Consider the following 21,504-nt stretch of genomic DNA (forward strand, 5'->3'; position numbering starts at 1 on the left):
AAGTTGATAACAACGCATCGGGAGCCTTTGTCTTCACCAGAGGTTTACAGGTGAAAAAGTAAATCGGAAGACAAGACATGTGATTGGTAAATGAGTTGTGAAAATCTGATCGATAATTGAAAAATATGTAAGTATCTTTCAAAAGGAGGCTAGAAGAGGACAGAGAAGAGGTTGCAAGGTGTCGAGGAAAATCCAATTGAGATTCTCCCCCGCTGTCCTCCAAGATTTGCTGAATTTCCTCTTCACTGAAGAGTGAGGTAGCGACCGCTCAATTGCACCTTACCTGTGAGAACCATGAGCATGTCTGATTATGCAGACTTTACCATGCAGAAAACCATTCAAAAGCTATGATATACTGTATTACCGGAGCTAGACCTGAATGTTTCCCCTTCTACTTGCAGGCTGCTAGATATTTGTTTGATAATAAACAGCCTAGTCCAGTCATGTTTAGCTGGCTAACAAGCTGGTAACTTGAACAGCAGTATGGTATTAGATGGCAGTAGGAGAAAGGAAAGGGATCCTAGACACTGTATTTGTTACATTACCGTTGTTACAGAATTACAGAAGTTTATTTTTTTCATGGCAATCAATACGTTTTAGAAATTATGCCTTTTTACAAGAGATTTTACAGTAACATGAAAGGAAATAAATGCATATAAAAATAAAGGACTCAAACAGGGAGAAGACAAAAATCTGTTCTTCAAAAACCTCAGTTCAATCACAGAAAATAGAAATGAATAACAAATAATCCAAATAGCTGTAAATAATTGAACTGACATTGAGAAGCATTCCCTTGCAGAAGGTGTGTATTAGCGGAGCAGTGACAACAACACATAATCATAATCATTATATCACAGCAGAGAAATCAAATCAGAGTTGAGCTTATTGATATACTGTATTTCCCACATTGATGCATGCTTCCCACAGTGTTTAAAGAGCACATGATGAGACAAATATTGTTCGTAAAATACTGCACCTGTCATTGGTTAATATGTGCATAGCATCAGTGCATTGTGAATGACCACTGAGAAAACACCCTGGACAACAGTTCATTTGTCTCTTCAGTAAGTACAAAATGTCACTATATCGCCGCGTTCATGTACTCATCGGAACTAGGAAACTCAGAAATGTCCGACTTGCTAACTGGTTGAAGTTATACACGTGCCACGTTCAACCAGTTAGCAAGTCGGAAATGTCCGCGTTTCCTAGTTCTGACTGGCTCGTTAACGTGGTATGAATTCAGATAGACGGCTCCTAACATGAAGAATGCCTAGGACAAATACAAAGCGTTTTGTTCCTCTTGATCCTGTGTTATTAGTAAATACTTCACCATTTAAATCCTGTTTAACTCCAAAATATATACAAAATATACAGTTAATCACAATGGACAACATATTTAGAAGAAGTCTAGATGGTGATATTGGAAATTATCTGCAGACACAGTACAATACTAATTTCACTGACAATGTTGCAAACATAGCCCTACTTTTCTCAAACATAACATTGAGGTTGTCATGGCAATACACCACAGAGGGTGTGTTCGTAAATTCAATCTGGAATGCCCGAGTACGTTCAGAGTGCGGTGTTGTCAAGAGTGTCAGTTCGTACATTCTGAGCGTTTCGCTCTCGTCGGAGCGTTCAGAGAAGCACACTGGACGCTGTGGCCGAGGACTACGGTTGTTCCGTGTATTCTGACCTCGCAATGGCGGTCAAGCTCCCAAACTAACTGGCTAACGTTGGCTAGCTTGCTAGCTACTTCCAGACACGTATGAGAGAACAGCTCACTCTGACCACTTGACTCGCCCTGGCAGAGCTGGTTAGGCTGTTTTCATGTTACCCAGTTGGTGACTAACTGTGCTACTGGCAACAATTTAATTACGCCTTTTTTACCGACGTTTACTGACACCAGCCATGTTCAACAGTTGTCAGTTGTTTGCGCTCTGGCACACAGACTAGAGTGCTCTGAAATCGGGGTTGATAGCCAGACCGAATTTACGAACGCAGCTCCGAGAGTGTTCACATACTGCAGGTCCTCCAAATGTCATAATATAAGGTAGAATTCAGTCCTTTGTAAGAGAAAAGAGTGGGTGTTGTAGCTTTCTTTTGTGGAGTGCTTGAAGCACACAGCACGGGTTTGTTCTAGTAGGTTAGGTGCATGACTCGCCCTTTTCCACACTCAGTGATACTGCCTTATCTGTGGAGATAAAACAATGCAAACAGGAACCAGCAAAGGCCCAATGCCTTTATCACAGACCACCTCAGGTGAAACGACATTGAAGTGACCTTTTATAACCACACCCATCCAGTCAAATAGGCTGCAGTGTTTCAAGGCAAGCATGTACAACAATGTTACTTACTAGGCACAGTTAGGAATATGGCAGTGCTAGTGGGCTATGTGTTACGTGTGAAGTATTATGAATATAGTCTTTCAACGCCACAGTGCACGATAGTGTCTGTGAAGCAATCCACATAGAGTAGAGAACTGGTCTGAAATTAATCGAGGCAGAAGGAATCACATAACCATGTCGTGTGTGTGTGTGTGTGTGTGTGTGTGTGTGTGTGTGTGTGTGTGTGTGTGTGTGTGTGTGTGTGTGTGTAAATGCCAAGAAGGGAGCTTTGGTTTTCAACATTCTACATAATCTTAGTGTTTCTGCATAGTCTTAGTCCAGGAGTGTGGTGTTGTCATGACGACATAGGAGAGGGTGGACAGGGTTGGAGGGAGAGCGCGGCTTTAAGAAAGGCTCTTGTCGTAGGCCTTGACCACACGTTTGACATGGAACAGTTTGTGTCTCAACTTGCGACACTCCAGCTTCTTAGCCTGGTAGTCTGGTGTCTGGGGAGGAGCAGAGAGAAAACAGATCATTTGTTTCATCGTCTATTCTCCATCATGGGGTGATAAAGGTTCATTCTTTATAATGTATGGGATTTCATAGAAATGTCTGCTCACCCTCTTAACGTCTTTCAGTCGATTATATTCCTCTGCCACAACCTGAAGTAAAGAATGAGGAGAATAATAAGTATTTCTCCCTGGTTCTAAGTGTGTATCTCAGTGGAGGCTGGTGAAGGAAGGAGAGCTCATAGTATTGAGCTTGTCCTCCCATTTAAATTGACACCAGCCTCCACCATCCGGACACACATATGGCCCCTGGCGACAGGGGTTGTAGCCCCACCTCCACCCTCTGTCTGTCTCCACCCTCAGTCTATGACCCTGCTGTCTCTCTATGACCATACTGTCTGTCTATGACCCTACTGTCTGTCTATGACCCTACTGTCTGTCTATGACCCTACTGTCTGTCTATGACCCTACTGTCTGTCTATGACCATACTGTCTATGGCCCTACTGTCTGTCTCCACCCCTACTGTCTGTGTATGACCCTACTGTCTGTCTCCACCCTCTCTCTATGACCCTACTGTCTGTGTATGACCCTACTGTCTGTGTATGACCCTACTGTCTGTGTATGACCCTACTGTCTGTCTATGACCCTACTGTCTGTGTATGACCCTACTGTCTGTGTATGACCCTACTGTCTGTGTATGACCCTACTGTCTGTCTCCACCCTCTCTCTATGACCCTACTGTCTGTGTATGACCCTACTGTCTGTGTATGACCCTACTGTCTGTCTATGACCCTACTGTCTGTCTATGACCCTACTGTCTATGACCCTACTGTCTATGACCCTACTGTCTATGACCCTACTGTCTATGACCCTACTGTCTGTTCATGACCCTACTGTCTATGACCCTACTGTCTGTCTCCACCCTCTCTCTATGACCCTACTGTCTGTCTCCACCCTCTCTCTATGACCCTACTGTCTGTCTCCACCCTCTCTCTATGACCCTACTGTCTATGACCCTACTGTCTGTCTATGACCCTACTGTCTGTGTATGACCCACCTGTCTGTGTATGACCCTACTGTCTGTCCATGACCCTACTGTCTGTGTATGACCCACCTGTCTGTCTATGACCCTACTGTCTGTCTATGACCCACCTGTCTGTCTATGACCCTAATGTCTGTCTATGACCCTCCTGTCTGTGTATGACCCTACTGTCTGTCCATAACCCTACTGTCTGTCCATGACCCTACTGTCTGTCTATGACCCTACTGTCTGTCTATGACCCTACTGTCTGTCTATGACCCTACTGTCTGTCTATGACCTTACTGTCTGTCTATGACCCTACTGTCTGTCTATGACCCTACTGTCTGTCTATGACCCTACTGTCTGTCTATGACCCTACTGTCTGTGTATGACCCTTCTCTCTGTTCATGACCCTACTGTCTGTCTCCACCCTCTCTCTATGACCCTACTGTCTGTCTCCACCCTCTCTCTATCACCCTACTGTCTGTCTCCACCCTCTCTCTATGACCCTACTGTCTGTCTCCACCCTCTCTCTATGACCCTACTGTCTATGACCCTACTGTCTGTCTATGACCCTACTGTCTGTCTATGACCCTACTGTCTGTCTATGACCCTTCTGTCTGTCTATGACCCTACTGTCTGTCTATGACCCTACTGTCTGTCTATGACCCTACTGTCTGTCTATGACCCTACTGTCTGTCTATGACCCTACTGTCTGTCTCCACCCTCTCTCTATGACCCTACTGTCTGTCTCCACCCTCTCTCTATGACCCTACTGTCTGTCTCCACCCTCTCTCTATGACCCTACTGTCTGTCTATGACCCTACTGTATGTCTATGACCCTACTGTCTGTCTATGACCCTACTGTCTGTCTATGACCCTACTGTCTGTCCATGACCCTACTGTCTATGACCCTACTGTCTGTCTATGACCCTACTGTCTGTCTATGACCCTACTGTCTGTCTATGACCCTACTGTCTGTCTATGACCCTACTGTCTGTCTATGACCCTTCTGTCTGTCTATGACCCTACTGTCTGTGTATGACCCTACTGTCTATGACCCTACTGTCTGTCTATGACCCTACTGTCTGTCCATGACCCTACTGTCTGTCCATGACCCTACTGTCTGTCCATGACCCTACTGTCTGTCCATGACCCTACTGTCTGTCTCCACCCTCTCTCTATGACCCTACTGTCTGTCTTCACCCTCTCTCTATGACCCTACTGTCTGTCTCCACCCTCTCTCTATGACCCTACTGTCTGTCTCCACCCTCTCTCTATGACCCTACTGTCTGTCTCCACCCTATCTCTATGACCCTACTGTCTGTCTCCACCCTCTCTCTATGACCCTACTGTCTGTCTCCACCCTCTCTCTATGACCCTACTGTCTGTCTCCACCCTCTCTCTATGACCCTACTGTCTGTCTCCACCCTCTCTCTATGACCCTACTGTCTGTCTCCACCCTCTCTCTATGACCCTACTGTCTGTCTCCACCCTCTCTCTATGACCCTACTGTCTGTCTCCACCCTCTCTCTATGACCCTACTGTCTGTCTCCACCCTCTCTCTATGACCCTACTGTCTGTCTCCACCCTTTCTCTATGACCCTACTGTCTGTCTCCACCCTCTCTCTATGACCCTACTGTCTGTCTCCACCCTCTCTCTATGACCCTACTGTCTGTCTCCACCCTCTCTCTATGACCCTACTGTCTGTCTCTCTCTCCACAATTCCCGCTGTACTCTCAAAAATAATAACATAACATTTAAAAAAAATATATGTAAATACTACATTGACACAAGCCTCCACTGGTCTCCCACCTGGTACTGGGCGGAGGTCTCGTCCAGTGTGTCCAGCTGCCTGCTGAGTTTGTTCATCTGGTCACTGATGTCATCCATCTCAGCACACAAGTGTTTGTACTCCCTCAGGTCGGCATCAAACTCCCTCTTGTACTCCTGCCGCTGGCTGTCTGACGTTATCTCTGGGTAGACGCTGAGGGGGGAGAGAGAGAGAGAGATAGACGAAGTCAGAGAATATTGTTAGACATTGTTTACACATACACTATACAGTTGAAGTCAGAAGTTTACATACACTTTAGCCAAATACATGTAAAATCAGTTTTTCACAATTCCTGACATTTAATCCTAGTAAAAATTCCCTGTCTTAAGTCAGTTAAGATCACCACTTTATTTTAAGAATGTGAAATGTCAGAATAATAGTAGAGAGAATTATTTATTTCAGCTTTTATTTCTTTCATCACATTCCCAGTGGGTCAGAAGTTTCCATACACTCAATTAGTATTTGGTAGCATTGCTTTTCAATTGTTTAACTTGAGTCAAACGTTTAGGGTAGCCTTCCACAAGCTTCCCACAATAAGTTGGGTGAATTTTGTCCCATTCCTCCTGACAGAGCTGGTGTAACTGAGTCAGGTTTGTACGCCTTGCTCGCACACGCCTTTTCAGTACTGCTCACACATTTTTTACGGGATTGAGGTTAGGGCTTTGTGATGGCCACTCCAATACCTTGACTTTGTTGAACTTAAGCCATTTTGACACAATTTTTGAAGTATGCTTGGGGTCATTGTCCATTTTGAAAACCCATTTGCGACCAAGTTTTAACTTCCTGACTGATGTCTTGAGATGTTGCTTCAATATATCTAGATCATTTTCCTGCCTCATGATGCCATCTATTTTGTGAAGTGCACCAGTCCCTTCTGCAGCAAAGCACCCCCACAACATGATGCTGCCACCCCCGTGCTTCACGGTTGGGATGGTGTTCTTCAGCTTGCAAGCATCCCCATTATTCCTCCAAACATAACAATGGTCATTATGGCCAAACAGTTCTAGTTTTGTTTCATCAGACCAGAGGACATTTCTCCAAAAAGTATCATCTTTGTTCCCATGTGCAGTTGCAAACCGTAGTCTGTCTTTTTTCTGCCGGTTTTGGAGCAGGTTTTGGAGGTTTTGGAGCTTCCTTGCTGAGAGACTTTTCAGGTTATGTCGATATAGGACTCGTTTTACTGTGGATATAGATACTTTGTACCTGTTTCCTCCAGCATCTTCACATGGGTCTTTGCTGTTGTTCTGTGATTGATTTGTACTTTTCGCACTAAAGTACGTTCATCTCTAGGAGACAGAACGCCTCTTCTTCCTGAGCGGTATGACGGCTGTGTGGTCCCATGGTGTTTATACTTGCGTACTATTGTTTGTACAGATGAACGTGGTACCTTCAGGAATTTGGAAATTGCTCCAATGGATGAATCAGACTTGTGGAGGTCTACAATTTTTTTTCTGAGGTCTTGGCTAATTTCTTTTGATTTTCCCATGATGTCAAGCAAAGAGACAATGAGTTTGAAGGTAGGCCTTGAAATACATCCACAGGTGCACCTCCAATTGACTCAAATTATGTCAATTAGGCTATCAGAAGCTTCTAAAGCCATGACATAATTTTCAATTTTCCAAGCTGTTTAAAGGCACAGTCAATTTAGTGTATGTAACTTCTGACCCACTGGAATTGTGATACAATGAATTATACGTGAAATAATCTGTCTGTAAACAATTGTTGGAAAAATTATTTGTGTCATGCACAAAGTATATGTCCTAACCGACTTGCCAAAACTATAGTTTGTTTAACAAGAAATTTGTGGAGTGGTTGAAAAACGAGTTTTAATGACTCCGACTTCAACTGTATATACACAACAGTATGTGGACCCCCCCTCAACTTAGTGGATTTGGCTATTTCAGCCACACCTGTTGCTGACAGGTGTATAAAATTAAGCATGCAATCTCCATAGACAAACACTGGCAGTAGAATTGCCTTACTGAAGAGCTCAGTGACTTTTAACGTGGCACCGTCATAGGATGCCACCTTTCCAACAAGTCAGTTCGTCAAATTTCTGCCCTGCTAGAGGTGCCCCAGTCAATTGTAAGTGCTGTTATTGTGCAATGGAAACGTCTAGGAGCACCAACGGCTCAGCCATAAAGTGGTAGGCCACACAAGCTCATAGAACGGGACCACCGAGTGCTGAAGAGCGTAGCGTGTAAAAATCGTCTGTCCTCAGTTACAACACTCACTACCGAGTTCCAAACTGCCTCTGGAAGCAACGTCAGCACAATAACTGTTTGTCGGGAGCTTCATGAAATGGGTTTCCATGGCTGAGTAGCCGCACACAAGCCTAAGATCACCATGTGCAATGCCGAGCGTCGGCTGGAGTGGTGTAAAGCTAGCCACCATTGGACTCTGGAGCAGTGGAAACGCGCTCTCTGGAGTGATGAATCACGCTTCACCATCTGGCAGTCTGATGGACAAATCTGGGTTTGCCGGATGCCAGGAGAACGCTACCTGCCCCAAGTGCCAACTGTTAAGTTTGGTGGAAGAAGAAGAATTGTCTGGGGCTGTTTTTCATGGTTTGGGCTAGGCCCCTTAGTTCTAGTGAAGGGAAATGTTTACACTACAGCATACAATGACATTCTGGACAATTCTGTGCTTCCAACTTTGTGGCAACAATTTAGGGAAGGCCCTTTCCTGTTTCAGCATGACAATGCCCTGTGCACAAAGCGAGGTCCATACAGAAATGGTTTGTCGAGATCAGTTTGGAAGAACTTGACTGCACTGCACAGAGCCCTGACCTCAACCCCATCAAGCACTTTTGGGATGAATTGGAACACCAACTGCGAGCCAGACCTAATCGCCCAACATCAGTGCTCGACATCACTAATGCTCTTGTGGCTGAATGCAAGTAAGTCCCCTCAGCAATGTTCCAACATCTAGTGGAAAGCCTTCCTAGAAGAGTGGAGACTGTTATAGCAGCAATGTTCCAACATCTAGTGGAAAGCCTTCCTAGAAGAGTGGAGGCTGTTATAGCAGTAATGTTCCAACATCTAGTGGAAAGCCTTCCCATAAGAGTGGAGGCTGTTACAGCAGCAAAGACGGGACCAACTCCATATTAATGCCCATGATTTTGTAATGAGATGTTAGACGTGTAATTGTCCACATACTTTTGGTCATATAGTGAATTTGATCAATATAATTCAAATGTACTATGATCAACAGTATTAGGGTCATATTCTGTCTTGCTGTACACTCAGCATATTTCAACGAGAAGCTCCGCTTTCTTTTTGGTCACTTCTCGACCATTACAGGAATTAAGTGCTCCTGTAATACACAGTACAGCAAGCCAGGGCTTCATATCTTCTGTTTTACACCAGTCAAACAATGGTTTTAAGATCCCAATTCTCTCACCAGGGCCCTCTCAGTCTCAAGGAGAGGAAAGGCATAGGGGAGGTGGATGCAGCTCTCTCACTAACGACCTACTCACAACTGACCCCCACACCTTAAACCTTTGGCCCAATTCTCTCATTATTTTCAATTACAACCTCATGTGGAATGGCATGCCAGTAGAGATTAGTTACTGTACTGGACCAAACAAGACCAGTCCAGACTGCTATACTGTTAGAAAAAAGGGTTCCAAAGCGGTTCTTCAGCTGTCCCCATAGGAGAACACTTTTTGGTTCCAGGTAGAACGCATTTTGGTTTCTGGTAGAACCCTTTTGGGTCCCATGTAGAACTCTTTTGGGTTCCATGTAGAACCCTCTGTGGAAAGGGTTCTACATGGAACCCAAAAGGGTTCTACCTGGAACCGAAAGTGTTCTACCTGGAAACAAAAAGGGTTATTCAAAAAGGGTTATTCAAGTTCTCGATAACACCTTTTTTTCTAAGTGTGTACTGGGTGTGTGTGTGTGCGCGCGTGTGTAAAATCTCAGACTAATATGGCTCTAGTGTTTGTGTGTGTGTGTGATTACGTGTGTATGAGTGCTTGCCATGTGTGTCTAACCTCCCACACTACCATTGCATTGTTGCAAGTGTGTGTGAGTGAGTGTGAACGTGTGTGTGTGTGTGTGTGTGTGTGTGTGTGTGTATGTGTGTGTGTGTGTATGTGTGTGTGTGTGTGTGTGTGTGTGTGTGTATGTGTGTGTGTGTGTGTGTGTGTGTGTGTGTGTGTATGTGTGTGTGTGTGTATGTGTGTGTGTGTGTGTGTGTATGTGTGTGTATGTGTGTGTGTGTGTGTGTGTGTGTGTGTGTGTGTGTGTGTGTGTGTGTGTGTGTGTATGTGTGTGTGTGTGTATGTGTGTGTGTGTGTGAGTGAGTGTGAACGTGTGTGTGTGTGTGTGTGTGTGTGTGTGTGTGTGTGTGTGTGTGTGTGTGTGTGTGTGTGTGTGTGTGTGTGTGTGTGTGTGTGTGTGTGTGTGTGTGAATATGCCTGCCTGCGCGCGCATGTGTGTGTGTGCGTGAACGTGCCTGCCAATTTGTGTGATATAATAATGTATAATATATGCCATTTAGCAGATGCTTTAATCAAAAGCGAGTTAGTCATGTGTGTAATACATTTGTACGTGTGTATGTGTATGTTCATGCCTCCCTGTGTGTCTCACCTCTCCCACTCCTCTGGGTCCAGTTCGTTGCCAGTCTCTCCTCCCGTGGTGTACTCTGTTTCGTACTGAGATTCATCCAGCTCAGGGTTGCGCCGGCGCCTCTTCCCCCTGTTGGCAGAGGGCTTCCGGACCCCCCCTGCCTCCTCAGAGGGGCTGGAACTGGCCCCCTGGGAGGGCTGGTCCGAGGGACGGCTAGCCAGATGCTCCGAATACCTAAGGTAGAACAATAACATTCAATATAAACTCAACAATGAATGTAATGTAAAATGTAAATATAACATGGTAGACACTCTGAAAACCTGAATACATCTGCTCTATGTACCAAAAGCCCTCTGAATACCTGAAAACCTCTGAATACCAAAAACACTCTGAATACATCTGCACTATGTACCAACAATTCTGAATACCTGAATACCTCTGTTCTTTCTACCAAAAATACTCCGAATACCTGAATAACTCTGCTCTATGTACAAAAAATTACCTTCGTTTTGACTTTAGTTTCTATGACCTTAGACATGGCCTTAGTTTCTTGTCACATACAACCAAGAACATATCAGCCATGACCTTCCTATGGTTTCTGATCCACTTAAAGGGGAAAACGACAATGAAGTACAAGAATATAACTGATCACAAGTCACCGAAACCACTGGACAAATGGAAGAGACAGACTCCGGATTTCCTTAATAATAGGAGGGGAAGAGAAGTTCACTGTTGAGTTAGAAGGGATTTAAGGTTTCACCTCAAGGCTCAGTGGAAGTGGCTACGATATTACAGCAGAGCACCATATAACATAAACTAGCAAGGTCGGGAAAGTCTTGAGGCTAGCATTCCTCTGTTTATGAAGCAGGACTTTTAGTTTTATCAACATTACATAAACTCAGCAACAACAAAAAACGTCCTCTCACTGTCAACTGTGTTTATTTTCAGCAAACTTAACATGTGTAAATATTTGTATGAACCTAACAAGATTCAACAACTGAGACATAAACTGAACAAGTTCCACAGACATGTGACAAACAGAAATGGAATAATGTGTCCCTGAACAAAGGGGGGGGGGGGTCAAAAAAGTAACAGTCAATATCTGTGTCACGCCCTGGCCTTAGTATTCTTTGTTTCCTTTATTATTTTAGTTAGGTCAGGGTGTGACATGGGGAATGTATGTGTTTTGGTTTGTCTAGGGGTTTGTACGTTTAATGGGTCAGTGTCTTGTCTAGGTGTTTGTATGTCTATGGCTGCCTAGATTGGTTCTCAATTAGAGACAGCTGTGGTTTATTGTCTCTGATTGAGAGCCATATTTAAGGCAGCCATAGGCATTTGGGTTTTGTGGGTAATTGTCTATGTTCTATGTTGCATGTGTGCACTTAGTTCTGTTTAGCTTCACGATCGTTTGTTTTGTTCATTTTGTAAGTGTTTGTTTTTTCCTTCATTAAAGAAGATGTATTTTTCACGCGCTGCGCCTTGGTCCTCTCTTTCTCAAGAAGACGATCGTGACAATCTGGTGTGGCCACGAGCTGCATTAAGTACTGCAGTGCATCTCCTCCTCATGGACTGCACCATATTTGCCAGTTTTTGCTGTGAGATGTTAGCCCACTCTTCCACCAAGGCATCTGCAAGTTCCCGGACATTTCTGGGGGGAATGGCCCTAGCCCTTACCCTCCGATCCAACAGATCCCGGACGTGCTCAATGGGATTGAGATCCGGGCTCTTCGCTGGCCATGGCAGAACACTGACATTCCTGTCTTGCAGGAAATCACGCACAGAATGAGCAGAATGGCTGGTGGCATTGTCATGCTGGAGGGTAATGTCAGGATGAGCCTGCAGGAAGGGTACCACATGAGGGAGGAGGATGTCTTCCCTGTAACGCACAGCATTGAGATTCCCTGCAATGACAACAAGCTCAGTCCGACGATGCTGTGACACACCGCCCCAGACCACGACAGACCCTCCACCTCCAAATCGATCCCACTCCAGAATACAGGCCTCGGTGTAACGCTCATTCCTTCGACGATAAACGAGAATCCGACCATCAACACTAGTGAGACAAAAACGACTCGTCAGTGAAGAGCACTTTTGCCAGTCCTGTCGGGTTTGTGCCCATAGGCGGCGTTGTTGCCGGTGATGTCTGGTGAGGACCTGCCTTACGACAGGCCTACAAGCCCCCAGTCCATCCTCTCTCAGCCTATTGCGGACAGTCTGAGCACTGATGGAGGGATTGTGCGTTCCTGATGTAACTCAGGCAGTTGTTGTTGCCACCCTGTACCTGTCCTGCAGGTGTGATGTTCAGATGTACCGATTGTGTGCAGGTGTTGTTACACGTGGTCTGCCACTGCGAGGACGATCAGTTGTTCATCCTGTCTCCCTGTAGCGCTGTCTTAGGCGTCTCACAGTATGGACATTGCAATTTATTGCCCTGGCCACATCTGCAGTCCTCATGCCTCCTTGCAGCGTGCCTAAGGCACATTCACGCAGATGAGCAGGGAGCCTGGGCATCTTTCTTTTGGTGTTTTTCAGAGTAAGGAGAAAGACCGCTTTAGTGTCCTGAGTTTTCATAACTGTGACCTTAATTGCCTACCGTCTGTAAGCTGTTAGTGTCTTAACGACCGTTCCACAGGTGCATGTTCATTCATTGTTTATGGTTCATTGAACAAGCATGGGAAACAGTGTTTAAACCCTTTACAATGAAGATCTGTGAAGTTATTTGGATTTTTATGAATTATCTTTGAAAAGACAAGCTCCTGAAAAAGGGGTGTTTCTGTTTTTTTAATAAGTTTATAAAGCATCAAAAAGGGTTGCAATGATATATGGTGAGAGCTACAATATTTCTTATTCAGTCTAATTGATTTGTTTATAATAATTTATAAGCATGTATCCATTATTATTGTTCCAATAACTGTTCTAAATATGTATAAGCCTCAACTCTTAATGAGCAGTATATAGATGTGTGTGTTGACTTTCCATGATACTTCCGAGGGCGGTTGATACAGTACTCTCCTGTCCCAGGCACTGGACTTCATGAAGTAGCTTTTGTTTGACTTATGGCCTGATAGAGGCATTGTTTACTTCACTGCACCAGGTCTTGTGCACCCATTTGCAAATAAGACCAAATAAGACCACTTGAACTGGCAAGTGACCAAGAACTTGACCTGGCATGTGACCAAGCACCTGACCTGGCATGTGTAACTCTGACAGAGAAGGGCGTCTGTCCGTAAACGTTTAACATGCGTCGTTCCTTTCCGTCCTTCCTGAAAGTTATCAATGATCTGACATCCCCGGCGGATAGGTGAAAGGTACTTACTGGAAGCCTGTCTCACACCCATCCCTATTGTGTCAGATCAGTGATTACGAAGGGAGGAAGGAACGGTGCAGGTTATTGTAAACCCATTCAAACAGACCTAATTTTACTTTAACAGTTACACACAGCCTACAAGCTGAAGTACAGTACTTTCTCTTATTTGTATAGAGTTGTGCAAGATGCAGTTCCATATTCTCTAAGAAAGAAGAAAGATGGTTCCGACGGAGAAGCGCCACATCCTACGAGTTCCAAACCGACTTTAGTGACTTTTTCGTGTTTATCTTTACTTTTTTTTGTACAGAAAGTTCCTACTATTATCACGTGACCACCAAGCACTTCTGGACATCAGATCGACAGTTACAAACCTCAATTTAACTTCAAATCCCACTTTAACTCCGACTCAGCTGTTCCTTTGTTCATACCGGACCTTTGTTTCATTGGCTATCAAAACGCTGCAGGCGTAGACGTGGCAAGTGGGCCGGCATCCTGGCGAGACTGGAACAAAGAGAAAATCGACCGCCACTCCCCTGCGGCACTCCCCTGCATTCTATTGGCAAATGTTCAGTCACCGGAGAATAAGATGGACGAGCTTCACTCGCGAGTCTCCTATCAGAGAGCAATATTATATGTGTTGCAGAAACGTGGCTGGATTACTATAAGCATTTCTACATGCATTTCGCTACACCCGCAATAACATGCTAAACACGCGTATGTGACAAATAAAATTAGATTTGATATGTACGTAGAACTCGGTTTCTCCATGCATCGGCACGATCGGACGAAGACGGCCTCTACAATAGCGGGAGTGTGCCTCTTCATAAACAACAACTGGTGTGTTGCTTCCAGTGTCAAGGAAATCTCGAGCTTTAGCTCACCTGATATAGAATACACCATGGGTTAGCTCACCTGATATAGAATACACCATGGGTTAGCTCACCTGATATAGAATACACCATGGGTTAGCTCACCTGATATAGAATACACCATGGGTTAGCTCACCTGATATAGAATACACCATGGGTTAGCTCACCTGATATAGAATACACCATGGGTTAGCTCACCTGATATAGAATACACCATGGGTTAGCTCACCTGATATAGAATACACCATGGGTTAGCTCACCTGATATAGAATACACCATGGGTTAGCTCACCTGATATAGAATACACCATGGGTTAGCTCACCTGATATAGAATACACCATGGGTTAGCTCACCTGATATAGAATACACCATGGGTTAGCTCACCTGATATAGAATACACCATGGGTTAGCTCACCTGATATAGAATACACCATGGGTTAGCTCACCTGATATAGAATACACCATGGGTTAGCTCACCTGATATAGAATACACCATGGGTTAGCTCACCTGATATAGAATACACCATGGGTTAGCTCACCTGATATAGAATACACCATGGGTTAGCTCACCTGATATAGAATACACCATGGGTTAGCTCACCTGATATAGAATACACCATGGGTTAGCTCACCTGATATAGAATACACCATGGGTTAGCTCACCTGATATAGAATACACCATGGGTTAGCTCACCTGATATAGAATACACCATGGGTTAGCTCACCTGATATAGAATACACCATGGGTTAGCTCACCTGATATAGAATACACCATGGGTTAGCTCACCTGATATAGAATACACCATGGGTTAGCTCACCTGATATAGAATACACCATGGGTTAGCTCACCTGATATAGAATACACCATGGGTTAGCTCACCTGATATAGAATACACCATGGGTTAGCTCACCTGATATAGAATACACCATGGGTTAGCTCACCTGATATAGAATACACCATGGGTTAGCTCACCTGATATAGAATACACCAAGGGTAAGCTGTACCCTCTTTTATCTACAAAGAGAGTTCTAATCCGTAGTTATCACGGCTGTCTACATCCCTCCACAAGCCAACACCACTTTGATACTCCAGGAACTGTATGGGGCCATAAACAAACAAACCGCTTACCCAGAGGCAGCGTTTCTGGTGGGTGGAAACTTTAACAGGGGGAGACTTAAAACCGTTCTCCCTCACATCAACCAACACGTCTACCTCACTTCTACCAACACGTCTACCTCACTTCTACCAACACGTCTACCTCACTTCTACCAACACGTCTACCTCACTTCTACCAAGACGTCTACCTCACTTCTACCAACATGTCTACCTCACTTCTACCAACACGTCTACCTCACTTCTACCAACACGTCTACCAGCACGTCTACCTCACATCTACCAACACATCTACCAACACGTCTACCTCACTTCTACCAACACGTCTACCTCACTTCTACCAACACGTATACCTCACTTCTACCAGCACGTCTACCTCACGTCTACCAACACGTCTACCAACACGTCTACCAACACGTCTACCAACACGTCTACCAACACGTCTACCAACACGTCTACCTCACGTCTACCTCACGTCTACCTCACTTCTACCAACATGTCTACCTCACGTCTACCAACACGTCTACCAACACGTCTACCAACACGTCTACCAACACGTCTACCAACACGTCTACCTCACGTCTACCAACACGTCTACCAACACGTCTACCAACACGTCTACCTCACTTCTATCAACACATCTACCAACATGTCTACCTCACATCTACCTCACGTCTACCTCACTTCTACCAACACGTCTACCTCACGTCTACCAACACGTCTACCTCACGTCTACCTACACGTCTACCTACACGTCTACCTACACGTCTACCTACACGTCTACCTCACGTCTACCTCACATCTACCAACACGTCTACTAACACGTCTACCTCACCTCTACCAACATGTCTACCTCACATCTACCTCACTTCTACCAACATGTCTACCAACACTTCTACGAACACGTCTACCTCACCTCTACCAACATGTCTACCTCACGTCTACCAACACGTCTACCTCACGTCTACCAACACGTCTACCAGCACGTCTACCTCACCTCTACCAACACGTCTACCTCACCTCTACCAACACGTCTACCTCACCTCTACCAACACGTCTACCTCACGTCTACCAACACATCTACCTCACGTCTACCAACACATCTACCTCACGTCTACCAACACATCTACCTCACGTCTACCAACACATCTACCTCACGTCTACCAACACATCTACCTCACCTCTACCAACACATCTACCTCACGTCTACCAACACATCTACCTCACATCTACCAACACGTCTACCAACACGTCTACCAACACGTCTACCAACACGTCTACCAACACGTCTACCAACACGTCTACCAACACGTCTACCTCACGTCTACCTCACTTCTACCAACACGTCTACCTCACGTCTACCAACATGTCTACCTCACGTCTACCTCACGTCTACCAACACGTCTACCAACACGTCTACCAACACGTCTACCAACACGTCTACCAACACGTCTACCTCACGTCTACCAACACGTCTACCAACACGTCTACCAACACGTCTACCAACACGTCTACCAACACGTCTACCTCACGTCTACCAACATGTCTACCTCACGTCTACCTCACTTCTACCAACACGTCTACCTCACGTCTACCAACACGTCTACCAACACGTCTACCAACACGTCTACCAACACGTCTACCTCACGTCTACCTCACATCTACCAACACGTCTACCAACACGTCTACCAACATGTCTACCTCACATCTACCTCACTTCTACCAACACGTCTACCTCACCTCTACCAACATGTCTACCTCACGTCTACCAACACATCTACCTCACGTCTACCAACATGTCTACCTCACGTCTACCAACACATCTACCTCACGTCTACCAACACATCTACCTCACCTCTACGAACACGTCTACTTCACTTCTACGAACACGTCTACTTCACTTCTACGAACACGTCTACCTCACTTCTATCAACACATCTACCAACATGTCTACCTCACATCTACCTCACGTCTACCTCACTTCTACCAACACGTCTACCTCACGTCTACCAACACGTCTACCTCACGTCTACCTACACGTCTACCTACACGTCTACCTACACGTCTACCTACACGTCTACCTCACGTCTACCTCACATCTACCAACACGTCTACTAACACGTCTACCTCACCTCTACCAACATGTCTACCTCACATCTACCTCACTTCTACCAACATGTCTACCAACACTTCTACGAACACGTCTACCTCACCTCTACCAACATGTCTACCTCACGTCTACCAACACGTCTACCTCACGTCTACCAACACGTCTACCAGCACGTCTACCTCACCTCTACCAACACGTCTACCTCACCTCTACCAACACGTCTACCTCACCTCTACCAACACGTCTACCTCACCTCTACCAACACGTCTACCTCACGTCTACCAACACATCTACCTCACGTCTACCAACACATCTACCTCACGTCTACCAACACATCTACCTCACGTCTACCAACACATCTACCTCACGTCTACCAACACATCTACCTCACGTCTACCAACACATCTACCTCACGTCTACCAACACATCTACCTCACGTCTACCAACACATCTACCTCACCTCTACCAACACATCTACCTCACCTCTACGAACACGTCTACCTCACTTCTACGAACACGTCTACCTCACTTCTATCAACACATCTACCAACATGTCTACCTCACGTCTACCTCACTTCTACCAACACGTCTACCTCACGTCTACCAACACGTCTACCTCACGTCTACCAACACGTCTACCTCACGTCTACCTACACATCTACCTCACGTCTACCTCACATCTACCAACACGTCTACTAACACGTCTACCTCACCTCTACCAACACATCTACCAACATGTCTACCTCACGTCTACCTCACTTCTACCAACACGTCTACCTCACGTCTACCAACACGTCTACCTCACGTCTACCAACACGTCTACCTCACGTCTACCTACACATCTACCTCACGTCTACCTCACATCTACCAACACGTCTACTAACACGTCTACCTCACCTCTACCAACATGTCTACCTCACATCTACCTCACTTCTACCAACACGTCTACCAACACTTCTACGAACACGTCTACCAACACTTCTACGAACACGTCTACCAACACTTCTACGAACACGTCTACCAACACTTCTACGAACACGTCTACCTCACCTCTACCAACACGTCTACCTCACCTCTACCAACACGTCTACCTCACCTCTACCAACACGTCTACCTCACCTCTACCAACACGTCTACCTCACCTCTACCAACACGTCTACCTCACCTCTACCAACACGTCTACCTCACGTCTACCAACACGTCTACCAGCACGTCTACCTCACCTCTACCAACACGTCTACCTCACCTCTACCAACACGTCTACCTCACCTCTACCAACACGTCTACCTCACCTCTACCAACACGTCTACCTCACCTCTACCAACACGTCTACCTCACCTCTACCAACACGTCTACCTCACCTCTACCAACACGTCTACCTCACCTCTACCAACACGTCTACCTCACCTCTACCAACACGTCTACCTCACCTCTACCAACACGTCTACCTCACCTCTACCAACACGTCTACCAGCACGTCTACCTCACCTCTACCAACACGTCTACCTCACCTCTACCAACACGTCTACCTCACCTCTACCAACACGTCTACCTCACCTCTACCAACACGTCTACCTCACCTCTACCAACACGTCTACCTCACCTCTACCAACACGTCTACCTCACCTCTACCAACACGTCTACCTCACCTCTACCAACACGTCTACCTCACCTCTACCAACACGTCTACCTCACCTCTACCAACACGTCTACTTCACGTCTACCAACACGTCTACCTCACGTCTACCTCACCTCTACCAACACATCTACCTCACTTCTACCAACACGTCTACCAACACGTCTACCTCACGTCTACCAACACATCTACCTCACGTCTACCAACACATCTACCTCACGTCTACCAACACATCTACCTCACGTCTACCAACACATCTACCTCACGTCTACCAACACATCTACCTCACGTCTACCAACACATCTACCTCACGTCTACCAACACATCTACCTCACTTCTACCAACACATCTACCTCACCTCTACCAACACATCTACCTCACCTCTACGAACACGTCTACCTCACTTCTACGAACACGTCTACCTCACTTCTATCAACACATCTACCAACATGTCTACCTCACGTCTACCTCACTTCTACCAACACGTCTACCTCACGTCTACCAACACGTCTACCTCACGTCTACCAACACGTCTACCTCACGTCTACCTACACATCTACCTCACGTCTACCTCACATCTACCAACACGTCTACTAACACGTCTACCTCACCTCTACCAACACGTCTACCTCACCTCTACCAACACATCTACCTCACCTCTACCAACACGTCTACCTCACCTCTACCAACACGTCTACCTCACCTCTACCAACACGTCTACCTCACCTCTACCAACACGTCTACCTCACCTCTACCAACACGTCTACCTCACCTCTACCAACACGTCTACCTCACCTCTACCAACACGTCTACCTCACCTCTACCAACACGTCTACCTCACCTCTACCAACACGTCTACCTCACCTCTACCAACACGTCTACCTCACCTCTACCAACACGTCTACCTCACGTCTACCGACACGTCTACCTCACGTCTACCTCACCTCTACCGACACGTCTACCTCACCTCTACCGACACGTCTACCTCACCTCTACGTCTACCTCACGTCTACCAACACGTCTACCAACACGTCTACCAACACGTCTACCAACACGTCTTCCAACATGTCTACCTCACGTCTACCAACCAGAGGTTCTAAAACTCTAGACCATTTTTATTCTACCCAGAGAAATGCATAAACAGTCCTCCCTTGTCCTTCCTTATGCAAAACTGACCATGACTCTATTCTCCTGTTTCCTGTTTACAAACAAAAGCTCCAACAGGAAGTACCACTGATCCAATAAATATGGAAGTGGTCCAATGAAGCAGGCTTGAGGCTACAAGACTGTTTTGCTACTACAGACTGGGATATGTTCCAGGTCCTCTACATCAAGACACCAGCCACCCACGCCATAGACACCGGAGCATCGGCTCTTGGACAAGCAGGCTCAGCAAGCTTCTACACCCACGCCAAAGACTGTTTACTCTGCTACCGTCCGGCAAACAGCACCGGAGCATCGGCGCTCGGACAAACAGGCTCTGCGAGCTTCTACCCCCAAGTCATAAGACTGCTAGATAGCCATAAGACTGCTAAATAGTTGATTAAATGGTTACCCGGACTATCTGCACTGACCCTATCTTCCACTGACTCTATGCACACTCGCAAGACTATACACTGAGTGTACAAAACATTAGGAACACCTTCCTACTATTGAGTTGCACTACCTTTTGCCCTCAGAACAGTCTCAATTTTTCACGGCATGAACTCGACAAAGTGTCGAAAGCATTCCACATGGATGCTGGCCCATGTTGACAATGCTTCCCACAGTTCTGTCAAGTTGGCTGGATGTCTTTTGGGTGGTAGGCCATTCTAGAGGGCTCCTGAGTGGCGCAGCGGTCTAACATGCTGACCACACTACAGCAAGCGTCTGCATGGCCAGGCACTAAAATAGAAATTGGTTCTATTTGTGACGCTCAACGCACTGCAAGTCCAGCCTCTCCCATCTCCTCATTGGTTTTTAGGAGCATATACCCACGTGCCATCTCCTCATTGGTTTTTAGGAGCATATACCCACGTGCCATCTCCTCATTGGTTTTTAGGAGCATATAGCCACGTGCCATCTCCTCATTGGTTTTTAGGAGCATATACCCACGTGCCTTCTCCTCATTGGTTTTTAGGAGCATATACCCACGTGGGTGATTGAAAGATGAACTTAGGTCCACACTCGGGTCGGTTGTAGTAATGCTGTAAAGTTGGTTGCCA

The 21,504-nt window shown here is 45.8% G+C and overlaps 1 protein-coding gene across 1 annotated transcript in view; it reads right to left on the reverse strand.

The window, feature by feature from the left end:
* Nucleotides 1-532: 532 nt before the first annotated feature.
* si:ch73-61d6.3 (occludin) overlaps nucleotides 533-21,504 on the reverse strand; it is a 43,935-nt gene continuing 22,963 nt past the window's right edge. The window contains exons 5-8 of the mRNA XM_055943748.1: nucleotides 10,286-10,498; nucleotides 5,675-5,846; nucleotides 2,948-2,989; nucleotides 533-2,833 (exon numbers count right to left, since the gene is read on the reverse strand). Of these exons, the coding sequence (XP_055799723.1) occupies nucleotides 2,732-2,833; nucleotides 2,948-2,989; nucleotides 5,675-5,846; nucleotides 10,286-10,498 (529 nt within the window). The 3' untranslated portion in view covers nucleotides 533-2,731. The remainder of the gene's footprint in view (nucleotides 2,834-2,947; nucleotides 2,990-5,674; nucleotides 5,847-10,285; nucleotides 10,499-21,504) is intronic.

Source organism: Salvelinus fontinalis, chromosome 14 (genome assembly GCF_029448725.1).
Source record: "Salvelinus fontinalis isolate EN_2023a chromosome 14, ASM2944872v1, whole genome shotgun sequence".
NCBI classification, from domain to species: domain Eukaryota; kingdom Metazoa; phylum Chordata; class Actinopteri; order Salmoniformes; family Salmonidae; genus Salvelinus; species Salvelinus fontinalis.